The sequence below is a fragment of the Aethalodelphis obliquidens genome, unplaced genomic scaffold, assembly GCF_003676395.1.
Source record: "Aethalodelphis obliquidens isolate GAN/ISIS:26980383/991018 unplaced genomic scaffold, ASM367639v1 scaffold70, whole genome shotgun sequence".
NCBI classification, from domain to species: Eukaryota; Metazoa; Chordata; class Mammalia; order Artiodactyla; family Delphinidae; genus Aethalodelphis; species Aethalodelphis obliquidens.
In genome coordinates, this window is record NW_020838014.1 from 5,533,877 (window position 1) to 5,560,229 (window position 26,353).

Below are 26,353 nucleotides of genomic sequence, written 5' to 3' on the forward strand. Positions count from 1 at the left end.
ACCATTGATCAAAGCACAGTTACTCCTTGAAAATGAAATATTCTCTTTGTACTGTCTAGAATGAGATACGTCCCTATTACACGTATATATGAAAAAAATATGTATATTTCTTGTACTTTCTGATTTCTGTTGATTGCCCTCAGACGTGTTCATCTTGATACAACTGAGTCCACCTATTTGAAATCTGACCTTAACTTTCTCAAGTATCACTTTATTTAAAAATTATTTATTTAATTATAAAAGTAACACAAACAGAACACATGGGGAAAAACTATATATAATACCAACATCTTAACACAACAGCTATAATCTTTTTCAAATTTCAACTTGCTTTTAAAAACCAACAAAACAATACTAATTCTTTTTTTTTTGCGGTACGTGGGCCTCTTACGGTTGTGGCCTCTCCCGTTGCGGAGCACAGGCTCCTGACTCGCAGGCTCAGCGGCCATCGCTCACGGGCCCAGCCGCTCCACGACATGTGGGATCTTCCCGGACCAGGCCACAAACCCGTGTCCCCTGCATCGGCAGGCGGACTCTCAACCACTGCGCCACCAGGGAAGCCCCTAATACTAATGCTTTTAAAACTCATTTGAGAGGGCCCTAGTCTCTAGAAGAGAATACACACACATACACACACACACACACACACACACACTTTTTGATGCTTGTGTAGGATTATAATAACTGATAGCATCATCAACGGCCTTAGAATTGCAGACTGCATTTGGACATCTGCAATAACCTCTAATTTAAATAATATTTTTACTCTCCTGAAGGAAAAATGAATTTTGCAAAACAGGTAAGGACAAGAAAGAGGAAAGGACACAGGTAAGTCTTCTCCACTCGTTATGAGGTTGAGCCTGCTTAAGTCATGCTTGTCAACTAGGTTAAGGCAGGTTTCATGATCGATATTTCTGTGGTTAACAATTTGGTGTCAACCTAGATAACATTTACCTTTCAAGGCTTATGTAACTTGCTATTTCATTCAGATGTCAATATTTATTTCCCCTGATCTTTCCATGGAAATTAATGACCTCAGTAGTTGGAAACCCAAGTGTTTCTCTTCCTTTGGCTTACAGAGAGGCTCAGCATTAGAAACTTATTCATAAAATTGGCACACTTTATAAAGACACATTGGGAAGGCAGGGAATTTCTTATACCTGCTTTTCACAAGTGTCCAACAAAAATTTCATTTTGGACTGGGCTGCCAGCCTGACTGGGTGAGAGGTGGCACCTAACATTTTTATCTCTTTATTTGGTGAATCAATGACAATGACTTCTTTGGCATATGGTAGATAGTGAGATATGCAGAGCTTCTGGAAATACTGCAGACCGGAATTGTACTTCGAATTGTGCCAGTGAAGATGAGGATTTTTGCTTGATTTTTAACTAAGGCTGACCTTTTGTCCCTGCCGCTGAAGGGACTGCTCTCCAACTCCCAGTCATCACTAAGGATATGTAGAGGCACTGACATCTTATCAAACAAGTGAGAATATTTGTGTATTACATAGAAATTTTTTGGACTTAATCACAACATGGTTCTTAAGATTATGGATAACAGAATCAACTCAGGGTGCTTTTAAGCCTGAATTTAAACAGCATTGTTGTCTTTTTGGATTTTAGCACCTTCTCGTTCATACTTATCTCTTTTATGGGAGGAGTGGTGGCGAGGAGTGTGATGATGGGAGAACGTCTTCCAGAAACTGAACCACGAGGAAGCTGTTGTCCTGTAGGGTCATATGGGCTGCTGTCAGAGACACCTCAGCCAGGAAACCTAACCTGAAGGTCGCCATTTTATTCTTAACACAGAGCCTGGCACACGGTTGCTGCTCAGTAGAGATGACTCGAGCTTCGGGTGCCCAACGACGTGCACATAGGCTGTAAGGAAGAAGTTGGAGACTCAGTCGTTGAGCCCTAGGGACCAATGGTCCATAACTGAAGACACGATCTCCACAAAGCAATATTAAACGTTAACCTTGGCCGTCAGATCCCTTTAGTCCTAGCAACCCTTGGATTGCAGCGAAGCCTTCGGGACCTGAGCCTCCCCGCCCTCCCCGCCCCCAACCTCGCAAACGCCGGGTCAATCCCACGAACTGGCGATGCCGAAGCCTGGCACCGGTGAAGTTATCAGTGAAGCGCGAACGGTCGACCTTCTCCCATCACGTGCCCAGACGCCGGCTGCAGGACGCTTCCGGGGGTCGCGCAGCCGACGGGCGGGAGGGCGGGCGCTGGAGCCCGCAGCAGCAGCGCGAGGCCGGAGCGCGGGCCGGGCCGGGTGGGGCGGGGAAGGGGCGGGGGCGGCGGCGGCGGCGAGGCCGGGAGCGTGCGCGCGCACCTCACACTCCGCCGCTCGGGGACGCCCACTCGCGAGTCGGGGCCGGAGGCAGGCCCGAGCCATCCGCCCCACCCCCGCACGCCGGCTCCCCTCAGGAGTGTGCCCAACGGGTGTCGGCAGTCGGCTGCTCTGCGCCCTCCCGGCCTAGGGAGCCACGGGACGAGGACCGGGCCGCAGCCCCGCACCGCGTGGACGCGCTGCCTCTCCCGCAGCCGTCGCCGCCACCACCAGAGCGAGCGGCTGCGAGCGACCGGAGGTTGCGCCGCGGGGGCCCCCACGGCGGCCAGGCAGTCCCCCACGGCGGCCAGGGAGGAAGGAGACGCAGCTGACCTCTGCCCGCCCAAGGCGCGACTGCTCTCGCGAGCCCAGGGCCGCCGCCACCCCCGGGCTGAGCGAGGAATGAGCAGGCGCCTGCCCCGGGTTTTCGGACAGGCGGGCCGCGGCTTTGCTTCTTCCCACGCCGCGGGGTCGCGGAGGCTTGGTCGCCGCGGCCGGGCACGGCGGGGTCAGAAGCGGCCTCGCTCTGGGAGCCGGCGCCTGGGTTAACTTAACCCGCTGCCGAGAGGAGGAGGAGGAGCCGAGCGGGGGCGGCCGCAGCGCCTCCCCTCCCCCCGCTCACGCCGGGGCTTCTCAGTGGCCGCGGAGGAGGAAGTTCCGCTCCCTGACAGACCCGAGCGGTAGCGACAGCGGCCGCGGCGGCCGCGGCTGGGAGGGCGCAGGTATTTTGGACGCGGATGCCCTTCGCGCCAGCCGTCGAGGGAGCAGCGTCGGAGCCCGGGGACAGCGTCGGGAGGCGCGGGCGTCCGAGCCCTCCTTCCTGCTTTTCGCCCAGCGCGGCTGCTTCGGTTTCCCGGCGAGGCGGGTGACCCTCCTCCCGGTTGACTGACTTCCGAGAAGCCCCTTGTTTTTCCACCACTGAGATTCAGAGATTCTGCAATCGAAGCATCCGAGGAGCTCAAGTGAACCTTCTACAGCTCCTTGGATCACGTCAGGCTCCCTTTTGGGGCGGGAAACCACGTTGGAGCATCTCCCAGAGGTTCAGGAATGGAAGAACCCACCTTGCATCCTCAGTGCGGTGTTGCTTGTCTGATCTACCCTTAGGAATGGAGAGGAGACTTGTAATCACCCGGTGAGGTACTGAGAGCCAGATGGCAAAGAAAGTATCACAGGACTTAAACTAATGATCGTTTGGGGGCCACACTCATTTCTGCATGTAATTGGATGAGCGTGAAAGAGGTGCCCTGTTGAAACGCACAGCAGTCCTTTAAGAGGAGGAAAATTGAGTTTCCCCATTTTTGCCAGGATTCTGAAGACTGTTCAATGTATCGTACATTTGATGTAAGATGAGAACTTTATAAAATATTCTGCCCAAGAGCGTAAACGATGACTACCCCAGCGCTGCTACCCCTCTCTGGACGAAGGATACCACCTCTGAACCTGGGGCCGCCTTCCTTCCCGCATCACAGGGCTACCTTGAGACTTTCTGAGAAGTTTATCCTCCTCCTTATTCTAAGTGCCTTCATCACCCTGTGTTTTGGGGCATTCTTCTTCCTTCCAGACTCTTCAAAACACAAACGTTTTGATCTGGGTTTGGAAGATGTGTTAATTCCTCATGTAGATGCCGGCAAAGGGGCTAAAAACCCTGGAGTCTTCCTGATCCATGGACCAGATGAACATAGACACAGGTTTGTTTATTTCAGAAGTTCTGGTATTAACATTTGGCAGAGCAAGGTATGGTTTATTGCATCAAATCTGTCATTTTTTTGGCAGTAAAGTGTAACTTTCCCTGAGTCGTGAGAGTTGTATTTTTACACAACTAGTTAAATAGTTTCATAAACTGGAAGGACACCTAGAGCCCCATCCAAAGTCCAGCTCCTTCCTTTTATGTAGGAGGAGTGTTTGTGCTCAGGGTTGTTGTGTCTGATGTGAACAATTGGGAATGGAGGTATGAAGACTTAACCTGAAGAAATAGTGACATATGCTGCGCCTTCATTTATTAAGAATGTGTTGCATTCAATTATTGTGCCACCCTGTGAAATAGATCCATGGAATCCTGACATCTTCTCTGGGTTTGTTCTCTCCCAAAGGGCTCTCATCTCTGGCTGGTAGTTAAAGCTTAGTAGTGAATCTTAGCTTTTTAGAAAGACAGACACAGGCACAATAGATGTGTTTTGGTGCTCTGTGTGGAATCAGTTAAGTTAAAGAGATCACTGAATCTTAAGTCACTCACTTTGTGACTCTTGTAGACAAGGTGTGGTTATGTTTTAAAATTTAATTTTGCTGTTTTTTTTTTTCCTAAATGTGAAAGATGGAGTGTATCGAATAACTCTTAGAATTTGCTTGATTAAAGGGTTCACATTCTTTAAAATCAGTAAATCCGAAGTGAGCTCTTGGGAGAATATGGGCAAATTAGTATAAAATGGGAGCTCTAGTTACAGTCTCTTTAAATCATTTATGTAATTTGTATCAAAAGAATCTGGGAAAGTAGTTTGCTTTCTTCAAACCTGCAGTATATATATATTTTTAACCTGCTAAACCTTTCTCCTTTTTTCTCTATTTCTTAAAATAATTTTTGAGCATGTAAAAAAATCATATGTTTTAATTCTGTTCTCAACTGATGCTGTAAGTTTTCATCATGCACGAGGTTTTTGAAAAAGCTTGTGTTCAAATGTTATCCTAAGTTAAATACTTTAGAAAAGTGCACTGTTGTAATGAGAGCTGGTTTTTCCTTTTTCTCAGTCTAGTTAATTTGTTCTTTGCTTGCTGTTTCTTTGACTTTGGGCTGAACCTTATGGAGTAATTACTTCTAAAATTGTTTCATATCATTCGTCTGTAACCAAATTAATTTGAAATTTTTGCCATCATTTTCAACTTCTGTACTCTTTTCATTTGTTTCTTTTATTTTGCCCTTTGCTCTTTGTGACTTCAAGAAAAATCTGATATAATCTGTGAAATAATGTTGCTGAAAAATTAACACTGAAAGTACTGTTTTCCTTGAAAACCTTATTTCCCATGTTATTTATAATGATAAATATTTTTTTTATAAAAAGATGTTAAGACTGACTTCAGAGCTCTTTGAAGTCATGAATTAACTTTATTTAACTCTTATAAGTTGTCTGTCATATACTTAACAATTTACTTTATATTTTGTGTGGTCTAAAGGTTAAAAAATATGGCACTTACTAGTTTAAAAACATTCACATAGAAAAATTCTTTGTTAAGTGGAATTTAAATTTCAAATTTGACTGAAAATACAGATATGTCCATTTTTTTCACATTTAAAAAAATCTGCTTAAATCTCTTAAAACAAGAATTCTAAAATTTATATAGCCCTTGAATACATATGCTTCTGTTTCGCTGTACAAGACTGTTGGATACTGTTGGATCCTGGAGTTTGGAGTGAGAGATTGGTCATTGAGTTTTCTTAACAAGGGATGGTGAGTGAGCCAAATTCTGGGTTTTGGGTAGTAAGAGTCTGGATACATGTGAGAACTTATTAAAATCTATTTGGTTCCTGAGTTTTGGAAGGCAAGAATTCAGATAGAGTTCAGGTATTGAGGGATCCCTGTATTAACTTTGTGTATATTTTATGTGGTTATGTCAGTTTATTTTTTTCAAACATCTTCATTGGAGTATAATTGTTTTACAATGGTGTGTTAGTTTCTGCTGTATAAAAAAGTGAATCAGCTATACATATACGTAGAACCCCATATCTCCTCCCTCTTGCGTCTCCCTTCCTCCCTCCCTATCCCACCCCTCTAGGTGGACATGAAGCACCAAGCTGATCTCCCTGTGCTATGTGGCTGCTTCCCACTAGCTATCTGTTTTACATTTGGTAGTCCATGCCACTCTTTCACTTCGTCCCAGCTTACCTTTCTCCCTCCCATGTCCTCAAGTCCATTCTCTTATGTCTGTGTCTTTATTCCTGTACTGCTCCTAGGTTCTTCCGAACCATTTTTTTTTTTTAGATGCTATATATATGTGTTAGCATACAGTATTTGTTTTTCTTTTTCTGATTCACTTCACTCTGTACGACAGTCTCTAGGTCCATCCATCTCACTACAAATAACTCAGCTTCGTTTCTTTTTATGGCTGAGTAATATTCCATTGTACGTATGTGCCACATCTTCTTTATCCATTCATCTGTCGATGGACACTTAGGTTGCTTCCATGTCCTGGCTATTGTAAATAGAGCTGCAATGAACACTGTGGTACATGACTCTTTGAATTATGGTTTTCTCAGGGTATATGCCCAGTAGTGGGATTGCTGGGTCGTATGGTAGTTCTATTTTTAGTTTTTTAAGGAACCTCCATACTGTTTTCCATAGTGGCTGTATCAATTTACATTCCCACCAACAGTGCAAGAGGGTTCTCTTTTCTCCACATCATCTCCAGCATTTACTGTTTGTAGATTTTTTGATGATGGCCATTCTGACCGGTGTGAGGTGATACCTTACTGTAGTTTTGATTTGCATTTCTCTAATGATTAGTGATGTTAAACATCCTTTCATGTGTTTGTTGGCAATCTGTATATCTTTTTTGGAGAAATGTCTGTTTAGGTCTTCTGCCACTTTTGGATTGGGTTGTTTTTTTGATATTGAGCTGCATGAACTGCTTGTATATTTTGGAGATGAATCCTTTGTCAGTTGCTTCGTTTGCAAATATTTCCTCCCATTCTGAGGGTTGTCTTTTGGTCTTGTTTATGGTTTCCTTGGCTGTGCAAAAGCTTTGAAGTTTCATTAGGTCCCATTTGTTTATTTTTATTTCCGTTTCTCCAGGAGGTGGGTCAAAAAGGATCTTGCTGTGATTTATGTCAAAGAGTGTTCTTTCTATGTTTTCCTCTAAGAGTTTTATAGTGTATGGCCTTACATTTAGGTCATTAATCCATTATGAGTTTATTTTTATGTATGGTGTTCGGGAGTTTTCTAACTTCATTCTTTTACATGTAGCTGTCCAGTTTTCCCAGCTTATCGGGAAAACCGATAAGCTTCCACCACTTATCGAAGAGGCCGTCTTTTCTCCATTGTATATTCTTGCCTCCTTTATCAAAGATAAGGTGACCACAGGTGCGTGGGTTTATCTCTGGGCTTTCTATCCTGTTCCATTGATCTATATTTCTGTTTTTTGTGCCAGGACCATACTGTCTTGATTACTGTAGCTTTGTAGTACAGTTTGAAGCTGGGGAGCCTGATTCCACCGGCTCTGTTTTACTTTCTCAAGATTGCTTTGGCTATTCGGGGTCTTTTGTGTTTCTATACAAATTGTGAAATTTTTTTGTTCTACTTCTGTGAAAAATGCCATTGGTAGTTTGATAGGGATTGCATTGAATGTGTAGATTGCTTTGGGTAGTATAGTCATTTTCACAATGTTGAGTCTTCCGATACAAGAGCATGGTATATCTCTCCATCTGTTTGTATCATCTTTAATTTCTTTCATCAGTGTCTTATAGTTTTCTGCATACAGGTCTTTTGTCTCCTTAGGTTTATTCCTAGGTATTTTATTCTTTTTGTTGCAATGGTAAATGGGAGTATTTCCTTAATTTCTCTTTCAAATTTTTCATCATTAGTGTATAGGAATGCAAGAAATTTCTGTGCATTAATTTTATATCCTGCTACATTACCACATTTATTGATTAGCTCTAGTAGTTTTCTGGTAGCATCTTTAGGATTCTCTATGTATAGTATCATGTCATCTGCAAACTGTGACAGTTTTACTTCTTTTCCAAATTGGATTCCTTTTATATGTTTTTCTTTTCTGATTGCTTTGGCTAAAACTTCCAAGACTGTGTTGAATAATAGTGGTGAGCATGGGCAACCTTGTCTTGTTCCTGATCTTATTGGAAATGGTTTCAGTTTTTCACCATTGAGAATGATGTTGGCTGTGGGTTTGTCGTATATGGCCTTTATTATGTTGAGGTAAGTTCCCTCTATGCCTACTTTCTGGAGGGTTTTTATCATAAGTGGGTGTTGAATTTTGTCAGGAGCTTTTTCTGCATTTATTGAGATGGTCATATGGTTTTTCTTCTTCAGTTTGTTAATATGGTTTATCACATTGATTGATTTGCATGTATTGAAGAATCCTTGCGTTCCTGGATCATGATCATGGTGTATGATCCTTTTAATGTGCTGTTGGATTCTGTTTGCTAGTATTTTGTTGAGGATTTTTGCATCTATGTTCATCAGTGATGTTGGCCTGTAGTTTTTTCTTTTTTTGTGACATCTTTGTCTGGTTTTGATATCAGGGTGATGGTGGCCTCGTAGACTGAGTTTGGGAGTGTTCCTCCCTCTGCTGTATTTTGGAAGAGTTTGAGAAGGATGGGTATTAGCTCTTCTCTAAATGTTTGATAAAGTTTGCCTGTGAATCCATCTGGTCCTGGGCTTTTGTTCGTTGGAAGATTTTTAATCACAGTTTCAATTTCAGTGCTTGTGATTGGTCTGTTTATATTTTCTGTTTCTTCCTGGTTCAGTCTCAGAAGGTTGTGCTTTTCTAAGAATTTGTCCATTTCTTCCAGGTTGTCCATTTTATTCACATATAGTTGCTTGCAGTAATCTCTCATGATCCTTTATATTTCTGTGGTGTCAGTTGTTACTTCTCCTTTTTCATTTCTAATTCTATTGATTTGAGTCTTCTCATTTTTTTTCTTGATGATTCTGGCTAATGGTTTATCAATTTTGTTTATCTTCTCAAAAGAACCAGCTTTTAGTTTTATTCATCTTTGCTGTCGTTTCCTTCATTTCTTTTTCATTTATTTCTGATCTGATCTTTATGATTTCTTTCCTTCTGCTAACTTTGAGGTTTTTTGGTTCTTCTTTCTCTAATTGCTTTAGGTGTAAGGTTAGGTTATTTGAGATGTTTCTTGTTTCTTGAGGTAGGATTGTATTGCTATAAACTTCCTTCTTAGAACTGCTTTTGCTGCATCTCATAGGTTTTGGGTCGTCATGTTTTCATTGTCATTTGTTTCTAGGTATTTTTTTATTTCCTCTTAGATTTCTTTGGTGATCTCTTGGTTATTTAGTAGTGTATTGTTTAACCTCCCTGTGTTTGTATTTTTTACAGATTTTTTCTTGTAATTGATATCTAGTGTCATAGGACTGTGGTCGGAAAAGATACTTGATACAATTTCAATTTTCTTAAATTTACCAAGGCTTGATTTGTGTCCCAAGGTATGATCTATCCTGGGGAATGTTCCATGAGCACTTGAGAAAAATGTGTGTTCTGTTGTTTTTGGCTGGAATGTCCTATAAATATCAATTAAGTCCATTTTGTTTAATGTATCATTTAAAGCTTGTGTTTCTTATTTATTTTCATTTTGGATGATCTGCCCATTGGTGAAAGTGGGGTGTTAAAGTCCCCTACTATGATTGTGTTACTCTCGATTTCCCCTTTTATGGCTGTTAGCATTTGCCTTATGTATTGAGGTGCTCCTATGTTGGGTGCATAAATATTTACAATTGTTGTATCTTCTTCTTGGATTGATCCCTTGATCATTATGTAGTGTCTTTTTTTGTCTCTTGTAATTGTTTTTATTTTAAAGTCTATTTTGTCAGATATGAGAATTGCTACGCCAGCTTTCTTTTGGTTTCCATTTGCATGGAATATCTTTTTCCATCCCCTCACTTTCAGTCTGCATGTGTCCCTAGGTCTGAAGTGGCTCTCTCGTAGACAGCATATATATGGGTCTTGTTTTGTATGCATTCAGCCAGTCTGTGTATTTTGGTGGGAGCATTTAATCCATTTATATTTAAGGTAGTTATCAATATGTATGTTCCTATTACCATTTTCTTAATTGGTTTGGGTTTGTTATTGCAGGTCTTTTCCTCCTCTTGTGTTTCCTGCCTAGAGAAGTTCCTTTAGCATTTGTTGTAAAGCTGGTTTGGTGGTGCTGAATTCTCTTAGCTTTCGCTTGTCTGTAAAGGTTTTAGTTTCTCCATCAAATCTGAATGAGATCCTTGCTGGGTAGAGTAATCTTGGTTGTAGGTTTTTTCCCTTTCATCCCTTTAAATATATCCTGCCACTCCCTTCTGGCTTGCGGAGTTTCTCCTGAAAGATCAGCTGTTAACCTTATGGGGATTCCCTTGTATGTTATTTGTTGCTTTTCCCTTGCTGCTTTTAATATGTTTTCTTTGAATTTAGTTTTTGATAGTTTGATTAATATGTGTCTTGACGTGTTCCTCCTTGGATTTATCCTGTATGGGACTCTCTGCGCTTCCTGGACTTGATTGACTATTTCCCTTCCCATTTTAGGGATGTTTTCAACTACAAACTCTTCAAATATTTTCTCAGTTCTTTTCTTTTTCTCTTCTTTTTCTGAGACCCTATAATTCATATGTTGGTGCGTGTAATGTTGTCCCAGAGGTCTCTGAGACTGTTCTTAGTTCTTTTCATTCTGTTTTTTTCATTCTGCTCTGTGGTAGTTATTTCCACTATTTTACCTTCCAGATCACTTATCCTTTCTTCTGCCTCAGTTATTCTCGATTGATTTCTATTTTTTATTTATTTATTTATTTTTTTGCTGTACGCGGGCCTCTCACTGTTGCAGCCCCTCCCGTTGTGGAGCACAGGCCCTGGACGCGCATGCTCAGCGGCCATGGCTCGTGGGCCCAGCCGCTCCACGGCATGTGGGATCTTCCCGGACTGGGGCATGAACCCGTGTCCCCTGCATTGGTAGGTGGACTCTCAACCTGTGCGCCACCAGGGAAGCCCTCGATTGATTTCTTCTAGAGAATTTTTAGTTTCATTTATTGTGCTGTTCATCATTGTTTGTGTGCTCTTTAATTCTTCTAGGTCCTTGTTAAACGTTTCTTCTATTTTCTCTGTTCTATTTCCAAGATTTTGGATCATCTTTACTATCATTACTCTGAATTCTTTTTCAGGTAGACTGCCTGTTTCTTCTTCATTTGTTTGGTCTGTTGGGTTTTTACCTTGCTCTTTTCATCCGCTGCATATTTCTGTGTCTTTTCCTTTTGCTTAACTTACTGTGTTTGGGGTGTCCTTTTTTCAGGCAGCAGGTTCGTAGTTCCCATTGTTTTTGCTGTCTGCCCCCAGTGGGTAAGGTTGGTTCAGTGGGTTGTGTAGGCTTCCTGGTGGAGGGGACTGGTGCCTGTGTTCTGGTGGATGAGGCTGGATCTTGTCTTTGTGGTGGGCAGGACCACGTCCAGTGGTGTGTTTTGGGGTGTCTGTGAACTTATTACGATTTTAGGCAGCGTCTGTGCTAATGGGTGGGATTGTGTTCCTGTCTTGCTAATTGTTTGGCATAGGGGGTCCAGCATTGTAGCTTGCTGGTCGTTGAGTAGAGCTGCGTCAGCATTGAGATAGAGATCTCTGGTAGAGCTTTCGCCATTTGATACTCTGTGGGGCTGGGAGGTCTCTGGTGGACCGGTGTCCTGAACTTGGGTCTCCCACCTCAGAGGCTCAGGCCTGACACCTGGCCGGAGCACCAAGACCCTGTCAGCCACACAGCTCAGAAGAAAGGGGAGGGAAAAAATTAAATTAAAAAAAATTAATAAAATAAAGTTATTAAAATAAAAAAATATTGTTTAAAATAAAACAGTAATTAAAAATAAGAAGAGAGCAACCAAAGCAAAAAATAAAACCACCAATGTTAGCAAGCACTAAAAACTGTACTAAAAAAAAGAAAAAAAAATAAAGGAGAGAATCCTAGAACACATGGTAAAAGCAAAGCTATACAGACAGAATCACACGAAGAAGCATACACATACACATTCACAAAAAGAGATAAAGGATAAAAATATATATAAAAAAGAAAAAGAGAGCAACCAAATCAATAAACAAATCTACCAATGATAATAAGCTCTAAGTACTAAACTAAGATAAACGTAAAGCCAGAAACAAATTAGTTGCCAAAAGCAAACCTGAAGTCTACAGTTGCTCCCAAAGTCCACCTTCTCAATTTGGGTTGATTCGTTGTCTATTCAGGTATTCCACAGATGCAGGGTACATCAAGTTGATTGTGGAGATTTAATCCGCTGCTCCTGAGGCTGCTGGGAGAGATTTCCATTTCTCTTCTTTGTTTGCACGGCTCCTGGGGTTCAGCTTTGGATTTGGCCCCACCTCTGCATGTAGTTCGCCTGAGGGCGTCTGTTCCCACCCAGACAGGATGGGGTTAAAGTAGCAGCTGATTAGGGGGCTCTGGCTCAGTCAGGCGGGGGGGGGGGGGGCGGGGGGAGTACAGGCTGGGGTGAGCCGGCGGTGCCAGAGGCTGGCGTGACCTTGCAACAGCCTGAGGCGTGCCGTGTGTTCTCCCGGGGAAGTTGTCCCTGCATCATGGGACCCTGGCAGTGGCGGGCTGCACAGGCTCCCCGGAGGGGATGTGTGGATAGTGACCTGTGCCTGTACACAGGCTTCTTGGTGGCTGCAGCAGCAGCGTTAGTGTTTCATGCTTGTCTCTGGAGTCAGCGCTGATAGTTGTGGCTCGCCCCTGTCTCTGGAACTCGTTTAGGCGGTGCTCTGAATCCCCTCTCCTCGCGCATCCCAAAACGATGGTTTCTTGCTTCTTAAGCAGGTCCAGACTTTTTCCCGGACTCCGTCCGGGCTAGCTGTGGTGCACTAGCCCCCTTCAGGCTGTGTTCACACTGCCAACCCCAGTCCTCTCCCTGGGATCTGACCTCCGAATCCCGAGCCTCAGCCCCCAGCCCTCACCTGCCCCAGCGGGTGAGCAGACAAGCCACTCAGGCTGGTGAGCCCTGGTTGGCACTGATCCTGTGTGCGGGAATCTCTCTGCTTTGCTCTCTGCACCCCTGTTGCTGCACTCTTCTCCGTGGTTCTGAAGGCCCCCTGCCCCCCGCCTCCCCCCCTCCCGTCTTTGCTAGTGAAGGGGCTTCCTAGTGTGTGGAAACTTTTTCTCCTTCACAGCTGCCTCCCAGAGGTGCAGGTCCCTATTCTTTTGCCTCTGTTTTTCCTTTTTTCTTTTGCCCTATCCAGGTACGTGGGGAGTTTCTTGCCTTTTGGGAGTTCTGAGGTCTTTTTCCAGCGCTCAGTAGGTGTTCTATAGGAGTTGTTCCACATGTAGATGTATTTTTGATATATTTGTGGGGAGGAAGGTGATCTTCAAGTTTTACTTCTCCGCCATCTTGAAGGTCCCCCCCTCAGTTTATTTTTATATCGATTGTCACCGTATCTGAAAACACAGTCTGTAGTTATAAGAACTCTTCTAATTTGATAAATGAAATACATTTCAAATTAGAGATCATTCCAATAATAAGACTACAATGTAAAAACATTAATATATAAACATTAACATATTTAAAAATAATTTGGAAAGATAGCATTTTAACAGATATAGTTGGTACTAAGATCATGCTTATTTTGGATGTGGGTCAAAGAACCATCTTTCTTAATTTGGAAAATAAAACTTGATGATTTAATTTTATATGTGTGGAGAGGAGTGCAGGTTAGAGGGATGAGGAACCTTAACGGAGAAGTAATGAAAAATAGATCATGGCCATTATTTCTTACTTACAGTATTTAACAGATACTTGTTGAATTGGGTTTTCTTAATTAGTGTAGTTAGGTGCTTAAGCTTTGGAGTCAGACTGCGTGGTTTCGTACCCTAGTTTGTCACTGATTAGATGTGTGATTTTGAGCAAATTTTTAAACTCTATGCATAAGTTGCTTCCTTTGGATGATAGTGGCATCACTTTATAGATTGTTATATTGAATGAGATAGTACACGTGAAGTGCTCAACATAGCTCTTAGCATTTAGTAAATGCTCAATAAATATTAGTTATTATTATCATTAATTATAGTTTGAATTGAATATTTTAATTCTGAGTCTACTTACCTTAAAATATTGTACATGTTCCTGAAAAGTTGGGTAGAGATTAATATTTTAAAAGTACACCAGACCCTTATTGTCTAAAGGAATATTTTATAACCAAACTATTTAGCAGCAAACGTGTATTGCATGTCTGCTGTGTATCAGGCCCAACTTTTATGGAGCTTCGCATCTTGGGGGAGGGGTGAGAGGGGATGACAGGCATTAAATAAACAAATTTATTTTTTAGGTGTGATGAGTGTTATGAAGGTGTACCCCGTGTTATCAGAGTACATAATGATGTGTTTTAGCCTGTGGAGTGGGGGTCGCAGGGACAGGCAGTGGGAGTAGGGAAGGCTTCTTGAGGAAACAACTGCTGAGAAGCTTACAAGTAGGAGATTGCTAGGTCAGGTAGAGTTGTGGGAAAAAAAGTGGTCAAAGCAGAGGACACAACATGTGTGAGAGCCCTAAGTAGTACTGTTGTTGAACCCAAGTTATGTGCCTGATGCGCAGTGAGGCCAAACAAACCAAAACGTCAGAGTTTGGAGTGGAGAAAGGTTTATTGCAGGGGCCAATCAAGGAGAATCGTGACTCATGCTCAAAAGACCCGAGCTCCCTAAAGATTTTGGGGGAAGAGTTTTTATAGGCAAAATTTCAGGGGAGAGCTGCAGGGTGTGTGACCTACTTCTGACTGGTTGGTGGTGAGGTAACAGCGTGGTATTCTAGGAATTTCAATCATCAGCCTTCTGGTTCCAACTAGTCAGAGGTCCACATGCTTGTGCTCAGCCTGAAAATACCACCCTCCACCTGGATGCGGGCCCTAGTTTCTGTAGAAGAACTCAGAGATATGTATGAGATTGTTATGCACAGCCCTGAGGAAGAACTGGGCCCCTGCCCCCTCACTGCACTATCGTTTCTTTCTGCTGTTCCCTCATTCCCCTAATTAGTAACTGAATCTGCCCTGTGGAACTTAGGAAAGGTCTTGGAGGTGGAAAGCCTTTTTCCTACAAACAAGAAACCAGAAGCAGAAAGGGTTTTGTGCCCTGGAGGCCCCCACGGGGTCCTGCTCGGTTTCAGTATCATTGAGGATCTGAGAAATATTCAGATTCAGTATGGCTGGTATAGAGATTAGTGGGGTGCGGTTAGGTGAAGAGACTAGATGACAGGTCAGATTTGGCCTCCTTATTGATTGGAAAGTTTGGATGAGTTGCCAGCATTGACATATCAGGAAAATTTCACACAAAAGTCTGGATTTCTGGCTTCTCTTGAAAAATGAGAGGATATAACAACATCCAAGTCTGTATTTTCAGATGGCAACGCTCAGCTGGATCCAGGCAGCTGCTACTCCCTCTAGTGGGGCATGGACTCTTCATTTTATGCCACTCAATTAAGTTGCCCGATAAGTAAATTTAATGAATCAATGTTTAACCTGGTTGTTGTTGAGTTTGGAATCCCTAGGCAGGATCCTGGAGGGTTTTTAGTCAAGTATTTTGATCTTTATGTTAAGTACTATGGGAAGTCATTGAAGAGTTTTCATTAAAGCAAGGGAACGTCATAATCATTTAATATTTTTTAAAAATTTAAATAATTACTTTGGTTGCAGTGTAAACAGTGGATTGGAGAGGAACAGGAGGAAATGTAGTGAAATCAGTTAGGAGAGCCTAGGTCACAGAGGATACTGGCTTAGACCAGAGTGATGAAAGTGGAGAAGGAGAGAAATTAGTGGAGAAAAGTAGTTGATTCAAGAGATGTTAAACTATTACGTTTCACAGAAGTTGGTGGTTGATTGAATATGGGGGCTGAGGTAGGAGGAGGAGGTAGTCCAGGATAACTCCCAGTTTCTGGCTGACATGATTATGGATTACTAAGAAATATACACTGTATTTTTTAAAAAAATATTTATTTTATTTATTTATTTACCTTATTTTTTTTGGCTGCGTTGGGTCTTAGTTGCAGCACATGGGATCTTTTTGTTGAGGCACGTGGGATCTTTTCGTTATGGCTCGCGGTCTGCTCAGGTTTCTCTCTAGTTGTGACATGTGGGTTTTCTCTCTCTAGTTGCGACGCGCAGGCTCCAGAGTGTGGGCTCTGTAGTTTGCGGCATGTGGGCTGTCTCGTTGAGGCGCGCGAGCCAACAGTTGTAGCACACAGGCTTAGTTGCCCCATGGCATGTGGGATCTTAGTTCCCCAACCAGGGCTCGAACCCATGTCCCCTGCATTGGCAGGCGGATTCTTTACCACTGGACCATCAGGAAAGTCCCAGAAATATCCGCTATATTTAACTAATACTTTAATTTATGTAATTGTTACTACATGAATTTAAGATAAAGTTTTTTCATGAGAAAACCTGTATGTTTCCTTCTGTTAAGTGGTTCATAAATAATCCAGAGTTTTCAAACAATATATATCTTCCAGATGATGACATAAAATGTATAGTTTGATGTTCATGACAGTCATGTTTATTAGCATCTGTGATTTTGAAGTAACCAAAACAGGTATTGGTTATAGTATACATGAATATTGTTATAAATATACAATGATACACATAAAGTATCATGTTCATAATTTGTGTACATAATAGACTTATCTAATAAGAATTTTATTTTTTTCTTCCTGAAACAGGCCTGATAGTAACCCTTTATCCACAATAGTTTTATACATATATATATAAAATACATGCGTACAATATATTGTCAGCGTGTTATTTACATTTTCCTATTTCTGTGCCTACATTTAGTTTTCATTTATTACATTCATTTTATTTAAACCTTTCTAATTTGTAAAATGTAACTATTATACAAAAATACATAAAAGAATAATCCACACTATAATAGATAGTATTTATATATAAATACTCATGCAACCACCTCCCAGATTGAGAAGACAAACATTGTCAGCACCCCAAAAGCCTCCAGATCATCACTTCCCAAACCAACCCTCCTATTTCCTGGCCCCATTCGTGTGTTTGACTTTTATGGTAATTACAACCGTGTGTTTCCCTACGGTTTTACCACTAGGTAAACATCACTAAACAATATAGTTAAGATTTTCCTGTTTTAACTTTTACATAAGTATATAAATGATGTATGTACTGTGTCTTGCCTTTTTTTGTGTGAAGGGGCTCAATATTATCTTGCTAAGATTCCATCATGTTGAAGTTTGTGGTGGTAGTTTATTTTCATCACTATGTAGCATTCTATTATATGAAAATATTACAGTTTACTTAATTCAGTCTCTTATTAATGGCCATTTGTGTTATTTTAAGTTGAGGATAATATAAACAATGTTTGTTTTATAATAAGAATTTCATTAATTTTCACTTTGAAATTGACATTTGTTTTATATATTGGCATTATGTAAATGGGCTTTGTGGTTTTGTTTTGTTTTTAAAATATTTAGTTGAACTGCCAGTAAGTTTCATCCTCCAGTCAGGATTTTGCAAGTATGAATTGAATACTTGCGGGTTGGGTGTATGTTAACTTCTGATAGTTTCCTCAGACGTAAAGAGCATAGGCTTTGGAGTTAGAAGGACTTAAAGTTGCATCTTGGTTCTACTAACTAGCTGTGTGACATTTTACTAGACATAATCACTCTAAACCTGTGCTGGATATATGGTAGTCACTAATGTCATGTGGCTTTTGAACTTGACACCAGATTGTAGCATGCTTTGGTGAGAGTTTCTCAAGTTTTTCATGTCATGATTTGTATTTTTTGCTTGATTCATTTTTGCTTTCTGTTGCAAGAGTAGAGATTTTATATCTCACTATTGTGATTTTAGCTTTCTTATCATCTTTCCTCATTTCATCTCTCTTCCATGCCTCCCCCACCCCCACCCCCACCCTCACCCTCATCCTGTTCTTTACTTGCTCCTGTTTTAGGGAGGTCACACATTTTATCCTCTAAGTCTGTGGGGCTTTCCTTTGTTCTACTTGCATATTGATCTACTTGCATATTGAGTGAATACCCTTTTCAACTCCATAGTTGGAGTACAAATTGATTTGTATAGCTCTCAGTCTGTTTTCCTCTGTTCTAGTATCTTTAAGTCGTTTCAACTGTGGCGCTAGAATAGATTTCACAATTCCGAGTACAATTGGCATCATGGACAACTACTGAGATTCTTCTTGTTCTGCTTCATACCGCTTAGAATACAGTTTTTCATTCTACTTCCCCCATCCTCCAGGAGTTGTTCTCTGACATAGCCTAGCTAATTAAATAATAAGGAAAGAATTGGGAAGAGACTGTGGGGAAAGGAAAGTTGAACAGTGCTCTGACTATATAAAGGTTTCTGTCCCATTTTATCATTGGGTCTCTGAAATAAGTTACAGTTGGGGTTGTGTAGTAGTTTGGATATTTTTTGTTTCATGAGTTAAATATGGTTATAAGTTACTGAAGAATTCTTCCAGATTCTGACATGATGGCTCTTATTTCTTTGATAGTCTGAGTTTTTATTATTTTCTGCATCTTTCATAAGTATTAATAGTAATTTGGTAGAAGCTGTGTTTTGGGTCTGCTCATCAGATGAAATTTTGTATACCCTTATTTAAAGTCTAATTTTGATCCTAAGCAAAGTGATAGTGACCTTGCTTTTATTAGTTCAGCATTATAAAATCACTGTTATAAAATCAGTGTGTTTTTCATTCTTCTCAGAAATGAATAAAGTATTAGTATGGTGTGGTTAAATTGCAGAATGCCAAGGTATGTCCTGATTTTCACGTTGGTCAGGAAGTGTTGGAAATTGCAGGAGATGACATACTGTTCAGTGCCCCAGAAGTTGAATGCTAATAGGTAAACATTATTTATTGGATGAAGTTAAATGTTTTAAGGAAATAAAATTTGTTCAAACATACTGATAGTTTATTTGCTTTAAAGCTTTAATAGCCTTTCCAAAATTTCTCTTGGGTTTCATAGCAAGTGTTCTAGGGCTGTGAAATGTTTATTTTTATTTATTAATATTTCTTTTGATTTTTCTTCTTATTAAAGTATCAAACATACACTCTCAGAATATTCCTTCTATATTACTAACGTAGACTTATGTAGATTATGAAGCCTCTGTAATATGTAGTCTAAGATTAGGTTTCATTTTTTATCATCATTTAGTATTATAAATCTGTGCTTGAATTACCTTGACTTGCTTTTAATCTTATTTAATAATAGTGTTCTTTGATCTACAGCAGTCTTGTTAATATTAATTTACCCATTAACAGCTGAGATTGCCCACATCCACAGATAGATTTATTCCCTTACTTTCCCTGCCTTTACGTAATCTTTTTCCCATGTACTTTTATCTTTCTCATGTATTGTCTGTGACTGCATATTTATAATCATCTGCTTACTTATCTGTTGTTCCCAGTAGAACATGGGCTCTTTGAGGACAAATGACTGTTCTTTTAATTATTTTTGTATTTCCAGTGCTTGAGGTACATTTGACCCTTAATGAAAGTATATATTTTTTTATTTTAAATTGAAGTATAGTTGATTTATAGTGTTGTGTTAGTTTCTGGTATACAGCAAAGTGATTCAGTTATATGTACATGTGTTCTTCATCTAATTTTCTGTTGTGGTTTATTGCAGGATATTGAATATAGGTCCCTGTGTTATACAGTAGGACTGTGTTGCTTATCTTATTTTACATATAGTAATTTGTATCTGCTAATCCCAAACTCCTTATTTACCCCTCCCTCACCCCCTTTCCACTTTGGTAACCATGTTTATTTTCTATGTCTGTGAATCTGTTTCGTAAATAAGTTCATTTGTGTTGTATTTTAGGTTCCACATATAAGTGGTATCATACGATATTTGTCTTTCTGACTTTATTTGGTATGATAATCTCTAGGTTCATCCATGTTGCTGCAAATGGCATTATTTCACTATTTTTATGGTTGAGTAAATACTCCATTGTGTAAATATACCACACCTTCTTTATCCATTCATCTTTTGATGGACATTTAGGTTGTTTCCATGTCTTGGCTATTGTAAATAGTGCTGCCATGAGTATGGGGGTGCATGTATCTTTTCAAATTAGAGTTTTGTCCGGTTCTATTGCCAGGAGTGGGATTGCTGAATCATATGGCAGCTCTGTTTTTAAGCTCTATTTTTTAAGGAACCTCCATACTGTTTTTCATAGTGGCTGCACCAATTTATATTCCCACCAGCAGGGTAGGAGGGTTCCATTTTCTCCACACCCTCTCCAGCCTTTGTTATTTGTAGACCTTTTAATGATGGCCATTCTGACCAGTATGAGGTGGTACCTCATTGTAGTTTTGATTTACATTTCTCTAATAATTAGTGATATTGAGCATTTTTTCATATGCCTGTTGGCCATTTGTATATCTTCTTTGGAGAAATGTCTGTTTAGGTAATCTACCCATTTTTTGATTGGGTTCTTTGTTTTTTTGTTACTGAGTTGTATGAGCTGTTTGTATATTTTGGAAATTAAGCCCTTGTCAGTCGCATCATATGCAAATATTTTCTCCTAGTCCGTAGGTTGTCTTTTGTTTTGTCGGAGGTTTCCTTAGTTGTGCAAAAGCTTATAAGTTTGATTGGGTCCCATTTGTTTATCTTTGCTTTTATTTCTGTTCCTTGGGAGACTGCCTTAAGAAAACATTGGTACGATTTATGTCAGAGAATGTTTTGCCTGTGTTCTCTTGTAGTTTTATGGAGTCATGTTTTATATTTGTCTTTAAGCCATTTTGAGTTTATTTTTTTGTATGGTGTGAGGGTGTGTTCTAACATTGATTGGCATGCGGCTGTCCAGCTTTCCCAACACTACTTGCTGAAGAGGCTGTCTTCTCCATTGTATATTCTTGCCTCCTTTGTTGCAAATTAATTGACCGTAGGTGTGTGGGTTTATTTCTGGGCTTTCTATTCTGTACCATTGATCCATATGTCTGTTTTTGTGCCAATACCATGTTGTTTTGTTTTGTTTTTCCTTTTTGACCATGCTGCATGGCTTGTGTATTTCCCCAACCAGGGATTGAACCTGGGCCCTGGCAGTGAAAGCACCAAGTCCTAACCACTGGACCACCAGGGAATTCCCAATACCATGCTATTTTGATTGCTGTAGCTTTGTAGTATTGTCTGAAGTTTGGGAGGGTTATGCCTCCAGCTTTGTTGTTTTTCCTGCAGGATTGCTTTGGCAATTCTGGGTCTTTTATGGTTCCATATAGATTTTAGAATTATTTGTTCTAGTTCTGTGAAAAATATCATGGGTAATTTGACAGGGATCATATTAACTCTGTAGATTGCTTTAGGTAGTATGGCCATTTTAACAGTATTAATTCTTCTAATCCAAAAGCATGGGGTATTTTTCCATTTCTTTGAATCATCTTCAGTCTCCTTTATCAATGTTTTATAGTTCTCAGCATGTAAGTCTCTCATCTCCTTGGTCAGGTTTATTCCTAAGTATTTTTTTTTTTTTGATGCGATTTTAAAAGGGATTGGATTTTTAGCTTTCCCTTTATGATATTTCATTGTGAGCATAAATGCAACCGATTTCTGTATGTTAATCTTGTATCCTGCTCCCTTGCTGAATTTGTTTATCAGTTCTAGTAGATTTTTGTGGAGTCTTTAGGATTTTCTATATATAGTAGCATGTCATCTGCATATAATGTCAATTTTACCTCTTCTCTTCCAATTTGGATACCCTTTATTTCTTTTTACTGTCTGATTGCTGTGGCTAGGATTTCTAATACTATGTTGAATATAAGTGGTGAACACGGGCATTCTTGTCTTATTCTGGATTTTAGCAGGAAGACTTTCAGCTTTTCACCATTGAGTATTATGTTAACTGTAGGTTTGTCATAAATAGCTTTTATTATGTTGAGATATGTTCCCTTTCTACTCACTTTGGTAAGAGCTTTTATCATGATTGGATGTTGAATTTCATTAAATGCTTTTTCTGTGTGTATTGAGATGATCATGTGATTTTTGTCTTTTCTTTTGTTGATGTGGTGTATCACATTGATTGATTTGCATATGTTGAACCATCCATGTGAGTCTGGGATGAATCCAACTTGATTGTGGTGTATGATCTTTCTTATGTCTTGTTGGATTTGGTTTGCTAATATTTTGTGGAGAATTTTTGCATCTCTATTCATCAGAGATATTGGCCTTTAGTTTCCTTTTTGGTATTGTCTTTGTCTGGTTTAGGCATCAGGGTGATGGTGGCTTCATAGAATGACTTTGGGAGTGTTCCCTCCTCTTCAGTCTTTTGGAAGAGTTTAAGAAGGATCAGTATAAGTTCTTCTTTGTATGTTTGGTAGAATTCCCCATTGAAGCCATCTGGAAAAGTATATATCTTGAATAAACGATATCCATGGCAAGGTGACAAATTCCACAAGAGAAGATATAAACAAAATGCTAGGAGGTATTGAGAGATAAGATGCAAAAGTAGGACGAATGATGTCTTAAAGTGAGAAGGATACAGTCTTTAATAAAGGCTGTTTATGAAAAATAATTTTAAAAACTCAGGAATTATTCATATTTGCCCTTTCTAGAAAAAACCTTTTCATGCACATGTATCTAAGGTATTTTGCATGTCCTCACATTGAATTTTTCCTTCTTTAGGAAAAAAAATAACAGTAGAGAGTATGTGATGAGTGTTTTCACATGTTTAACCTTTAGTCTTTGCGTCAGACCTGTAAGTTAGGTATTACTAATCTTATTTTTACAAATATGAACACTTTAAAATCTAGATCATGCCATAGTTGGAAAGTTGGCACCACAGAAGCTAAGCATCTACTTAAAATCTGTAGTATGTGGTAAACATTAATTTAATTGATTAACTGGGCAAATGTTATGTTTACTATTGTTTGAAGGTTATAAAAATATTTAACTTACGGTTTAGGCTGACTACATATTCTTGGCTAGGAAAATGTTTGCTACTTTCTTTTTCCATAATTGTGCAAATTCTGTCAGAAAACTTTGTTTTGACTGTCATTACATTTTTGCTGGATTTTTTTCCCTTTTAGAACATGGTTGTAATGAAGCATGGATGGAGATTTATTTACAGATTGGCTTTTAGGATTTATTATAAAGCAACATCCACTTTAAAAGGCATTGATTCCAATGATTTATCTTGGAATTTTATGTAGTCCAGAAGGAAGGCATCATTGTATATTTAAAAGGGCATTGGGCTCAATGTTAAGAGATAGGGGCTCTAGTTTCAGTGTTGTCCTTACTTGCTGGATGCATTTCATCAAGCTATTCAACTTCCTTTGTGCCTTATTTATGAAATGAAGGAATTGAATGAACCTTTAAAGATTCCTTCCAGCTCATGCATATGAAATACCAGTAATTTTATGAAGTGGGGACTGAAGAATGTGTAGTAATTTAGTTCAAGGCATTACAGATACTTTGAAAATAAAGTGCATACTAAATAGGAATTAGTGTCATTTCTATATATAAAAATTAAGATTAAAAAATCATTTTATAAATGACTAATTTATTTATATCATATTATGATTATTTATATAATGAAATGTGTACCAATTTAAAGAGTGTAAATGACTGAAATGCTGTTTTTATACATTCTTATTTCTCATAAGTTTAAAAGTATAACTTACTGGACATATTTTATACCAGCCTGAAAGTAATAGGTATATTTACAAAAGTATTTCCAGGTGTCATTTTTGAGCTCAGTTAACAATTACATCTCTCATATAAAACTTTAGGATAGATTCTATGGAAAAACAAGAGTGCTTGAGTAATTCAGGCCTCAGACCCTGTGAAGGCTCTTATTACCCCGATGCCAAATTTTCTTTAAGATTATAATTTCCTAACCTCAGTATTGAAAGATGCCATTGAAAGTGTCTGTTCTTTTGTTCTCCATATCTTAATAAGAGCTTTAGAGATAAGTTATATAAATAGTTTTTAAAAAAAGGATGTGAAGTAATCTGGAGACTACAAAGAACAATGTCTGTATTGTTTTTCCTTTTACATTTTTGACATTTCCATATTTATAATATCAACCTCTGTTACTTGTGTAGATCTCTTGGTCTCTCCTTAGTGATATCACATTCACTTATTAAGCAAGTGTTTTTGAGTATGATGTACCAAGCATTATACTAAGTATTGGGATTATTGGAGAATATTACAGAGGATTAATTTTCAGTTGGACACTACTGAGAAAGTTAAACCTTAGATTCAGATCTTAACATTGTCTTAAAGCATATAGTATTATCTTTGGAGTCAGATTCTGAGGGTCTTAGAGATGTCTTTTCACCTAGGTGAGGCTCAAGTACACACATTCAGTTCTTTGGTATTTTTTGAGAGTTCAGATAAGTTGTTACCTTACCTTTCTTCCTTTCTTTTTTTCCTAATATGCATTTATGTCATTAATTTATGCATTTCTGACGTATGGACAGGGTTATCAGGAAGTGAGATGCAATGTTCTGAAGCTTTCTTTAATAAGGAGCCAGACCCTGGCATCTAAAAGATGATGCCAATCATTGTGCTAAATTGAGATTTGGTACAATTATATGTATTTGTGTATCTAAAACTATTTATGTTTAGCTCTATAGGGTTATATTGTAAGTTTATTTATAAAATTACATGTGTGTACATGACTTCTTTAATTACTTTGCAGTAAGGTGGCATCTGATATAAAGTTTATACCTTTTTGGTGTGTATAATAAATGTGAATTATTTTTTCTGTTAATTTGTGATGCCATTAATAAACATTTACCTTTTCATGACCTAGATTTTTTTCCTCTACTTCAAAAGATTGGTTATATCTAGGGTGCAGTGAACATTGATCGGCTGGCTCCTCTTGCACTTATACTGTTGGTGTAAGTGTAAATTAATAGAATTTTTGTGATGAACAATTTAGTAATCAACTATTTTAGTAAATATCAACTACTTTAAAGTACATATTCTTTAATTTAGAAATTCTTCTAAGAACTTATTCTTGGAAAATCTACATCATTGCACAAAGAGATGTTTAAGAATGTCCCCTGAAGCTATAACATGATATATTGTGAATGATCCAAATGTCTGTTATCAGAGAATTGGTTAAATAAAAGATAATATATCCCAGATTATAGAGAGTTCCTTTTTTCTTTAAACCCCCTATGGATCCTTCCAATTAATCCCTAAAATAACACACTATTTTAATAGTTTTATAATAGTGTACAATAGTATGTTTTGATAGCTGCTATAAGTCCTCTTTATCATTATTTTTTTTAAAGTTATAAGCATACATAAAAGTCTTAACAGCTGATATTGTCACTGTATCCACTATTTTAAATCTTAACATTTTTCTATTTTAGCTGAAGATTACCCTTCTTGAGGTAAACCTCTAGCCTGAGTTTGACATTGTCTTTCTCAGTACATGGTTTTGTACTTCTACTACATATATATCAATATAAATTATATATACCAATAAATATAAAAATATATAATTGTATTGTTCTGCACGTTCTTAAACATTGTATATCTCATTCAGCAAGTGTTTTTTTTAATTCAACATTTTAAAAATGATTTATGTATATTAACATATCAGACTCTGACTTAGTTACTTTATCCACTTACATATTCTATTGTATGATTAAACTTCAAATTATTTATATATGCCCCTGTTGATAGATTTTTTTAAGGTTAATTCCATATTTTTTGCTGCAAAAACATTCTTGTACATGTGTTCTTGGGCACATGTGTTTTTTCTTCAAGGTAAAAGCTTAGCAGTAGAACTATTGAGTTGTAAAGTATATGCATCATTGTCTCCATAGTTTGTTGCTAAGTTAGTCTCTAAAGGGGTACCAGTTTACACTCCCATTTGCATCTTTGCAAACCATGGCATTGTTAAATTTTAAAAATCTTTAGCAATCTGATGCCAATTTTAGTTTTTAGTTCTCTGATTACTAGTGAGGTGGGATATTTTTTATTTATTGGTTGTTTGGGTTTCCTCATCTTTGAGTTGCTTGTTCATTTTTTTGCTAACTTTTTTTGAGATTGTTTTTCTTATTCATTTGTAGGAATTATCTATACATTCTAGATGAATTTTTCATTAGTTATATGCACTACACATATCTTCTTGCAATGGATGTCTGAGTTTTTATTTTGTTTATGGTCTCTTTAGTTTTATAGAGGTTTAAGTGTGATTGAAGTTCATTATATTTTCCTTTATGGTATTTTGCTTTTTGGATTTTTACATAGGGAATGCTTTTATACCCTGAAGTTACAGTCTTCGATATTTTCAATTTTGGTGGTTTTAAAGTTTTGTTTTTCACATCTAGGGATTTAATCT

The 26,353-nt window shown here is 38.8% G+C and overlaps 1 protein-coding gene across 2 annotated transcripts in view; it reads left to right on the forward strand.

Moving 5' to 3' along the window:
* The first annotated feature begins 2,474 nt into the window (after positions 1 to 2,474).
* MAN1A2 (mannosidase alpha class 1A member 2) overlaps positions 2,475 to 26,353 on the forward strand; it is a 177,548-nt gene continuing 153,669 nt past the window's right edge. Inside the window, exon 1 of one of the 2 annotated variants that reach the window (XM_027091112.1) lies at positions 2,475 to 4,020. In XM_027091112.1, the coding sequence (XP_026946913.1) occupies positions 3,719 to 4,020 (302 nt within the window). In that variant the 5' untranslated portion in view covers positions 2,475 to 3,718. The remainder of the gene's footprint in view (positions 4,021 to 26,353) is intronic. The other variant, XM_027091111.1, reaches the window with a different exon arrangement.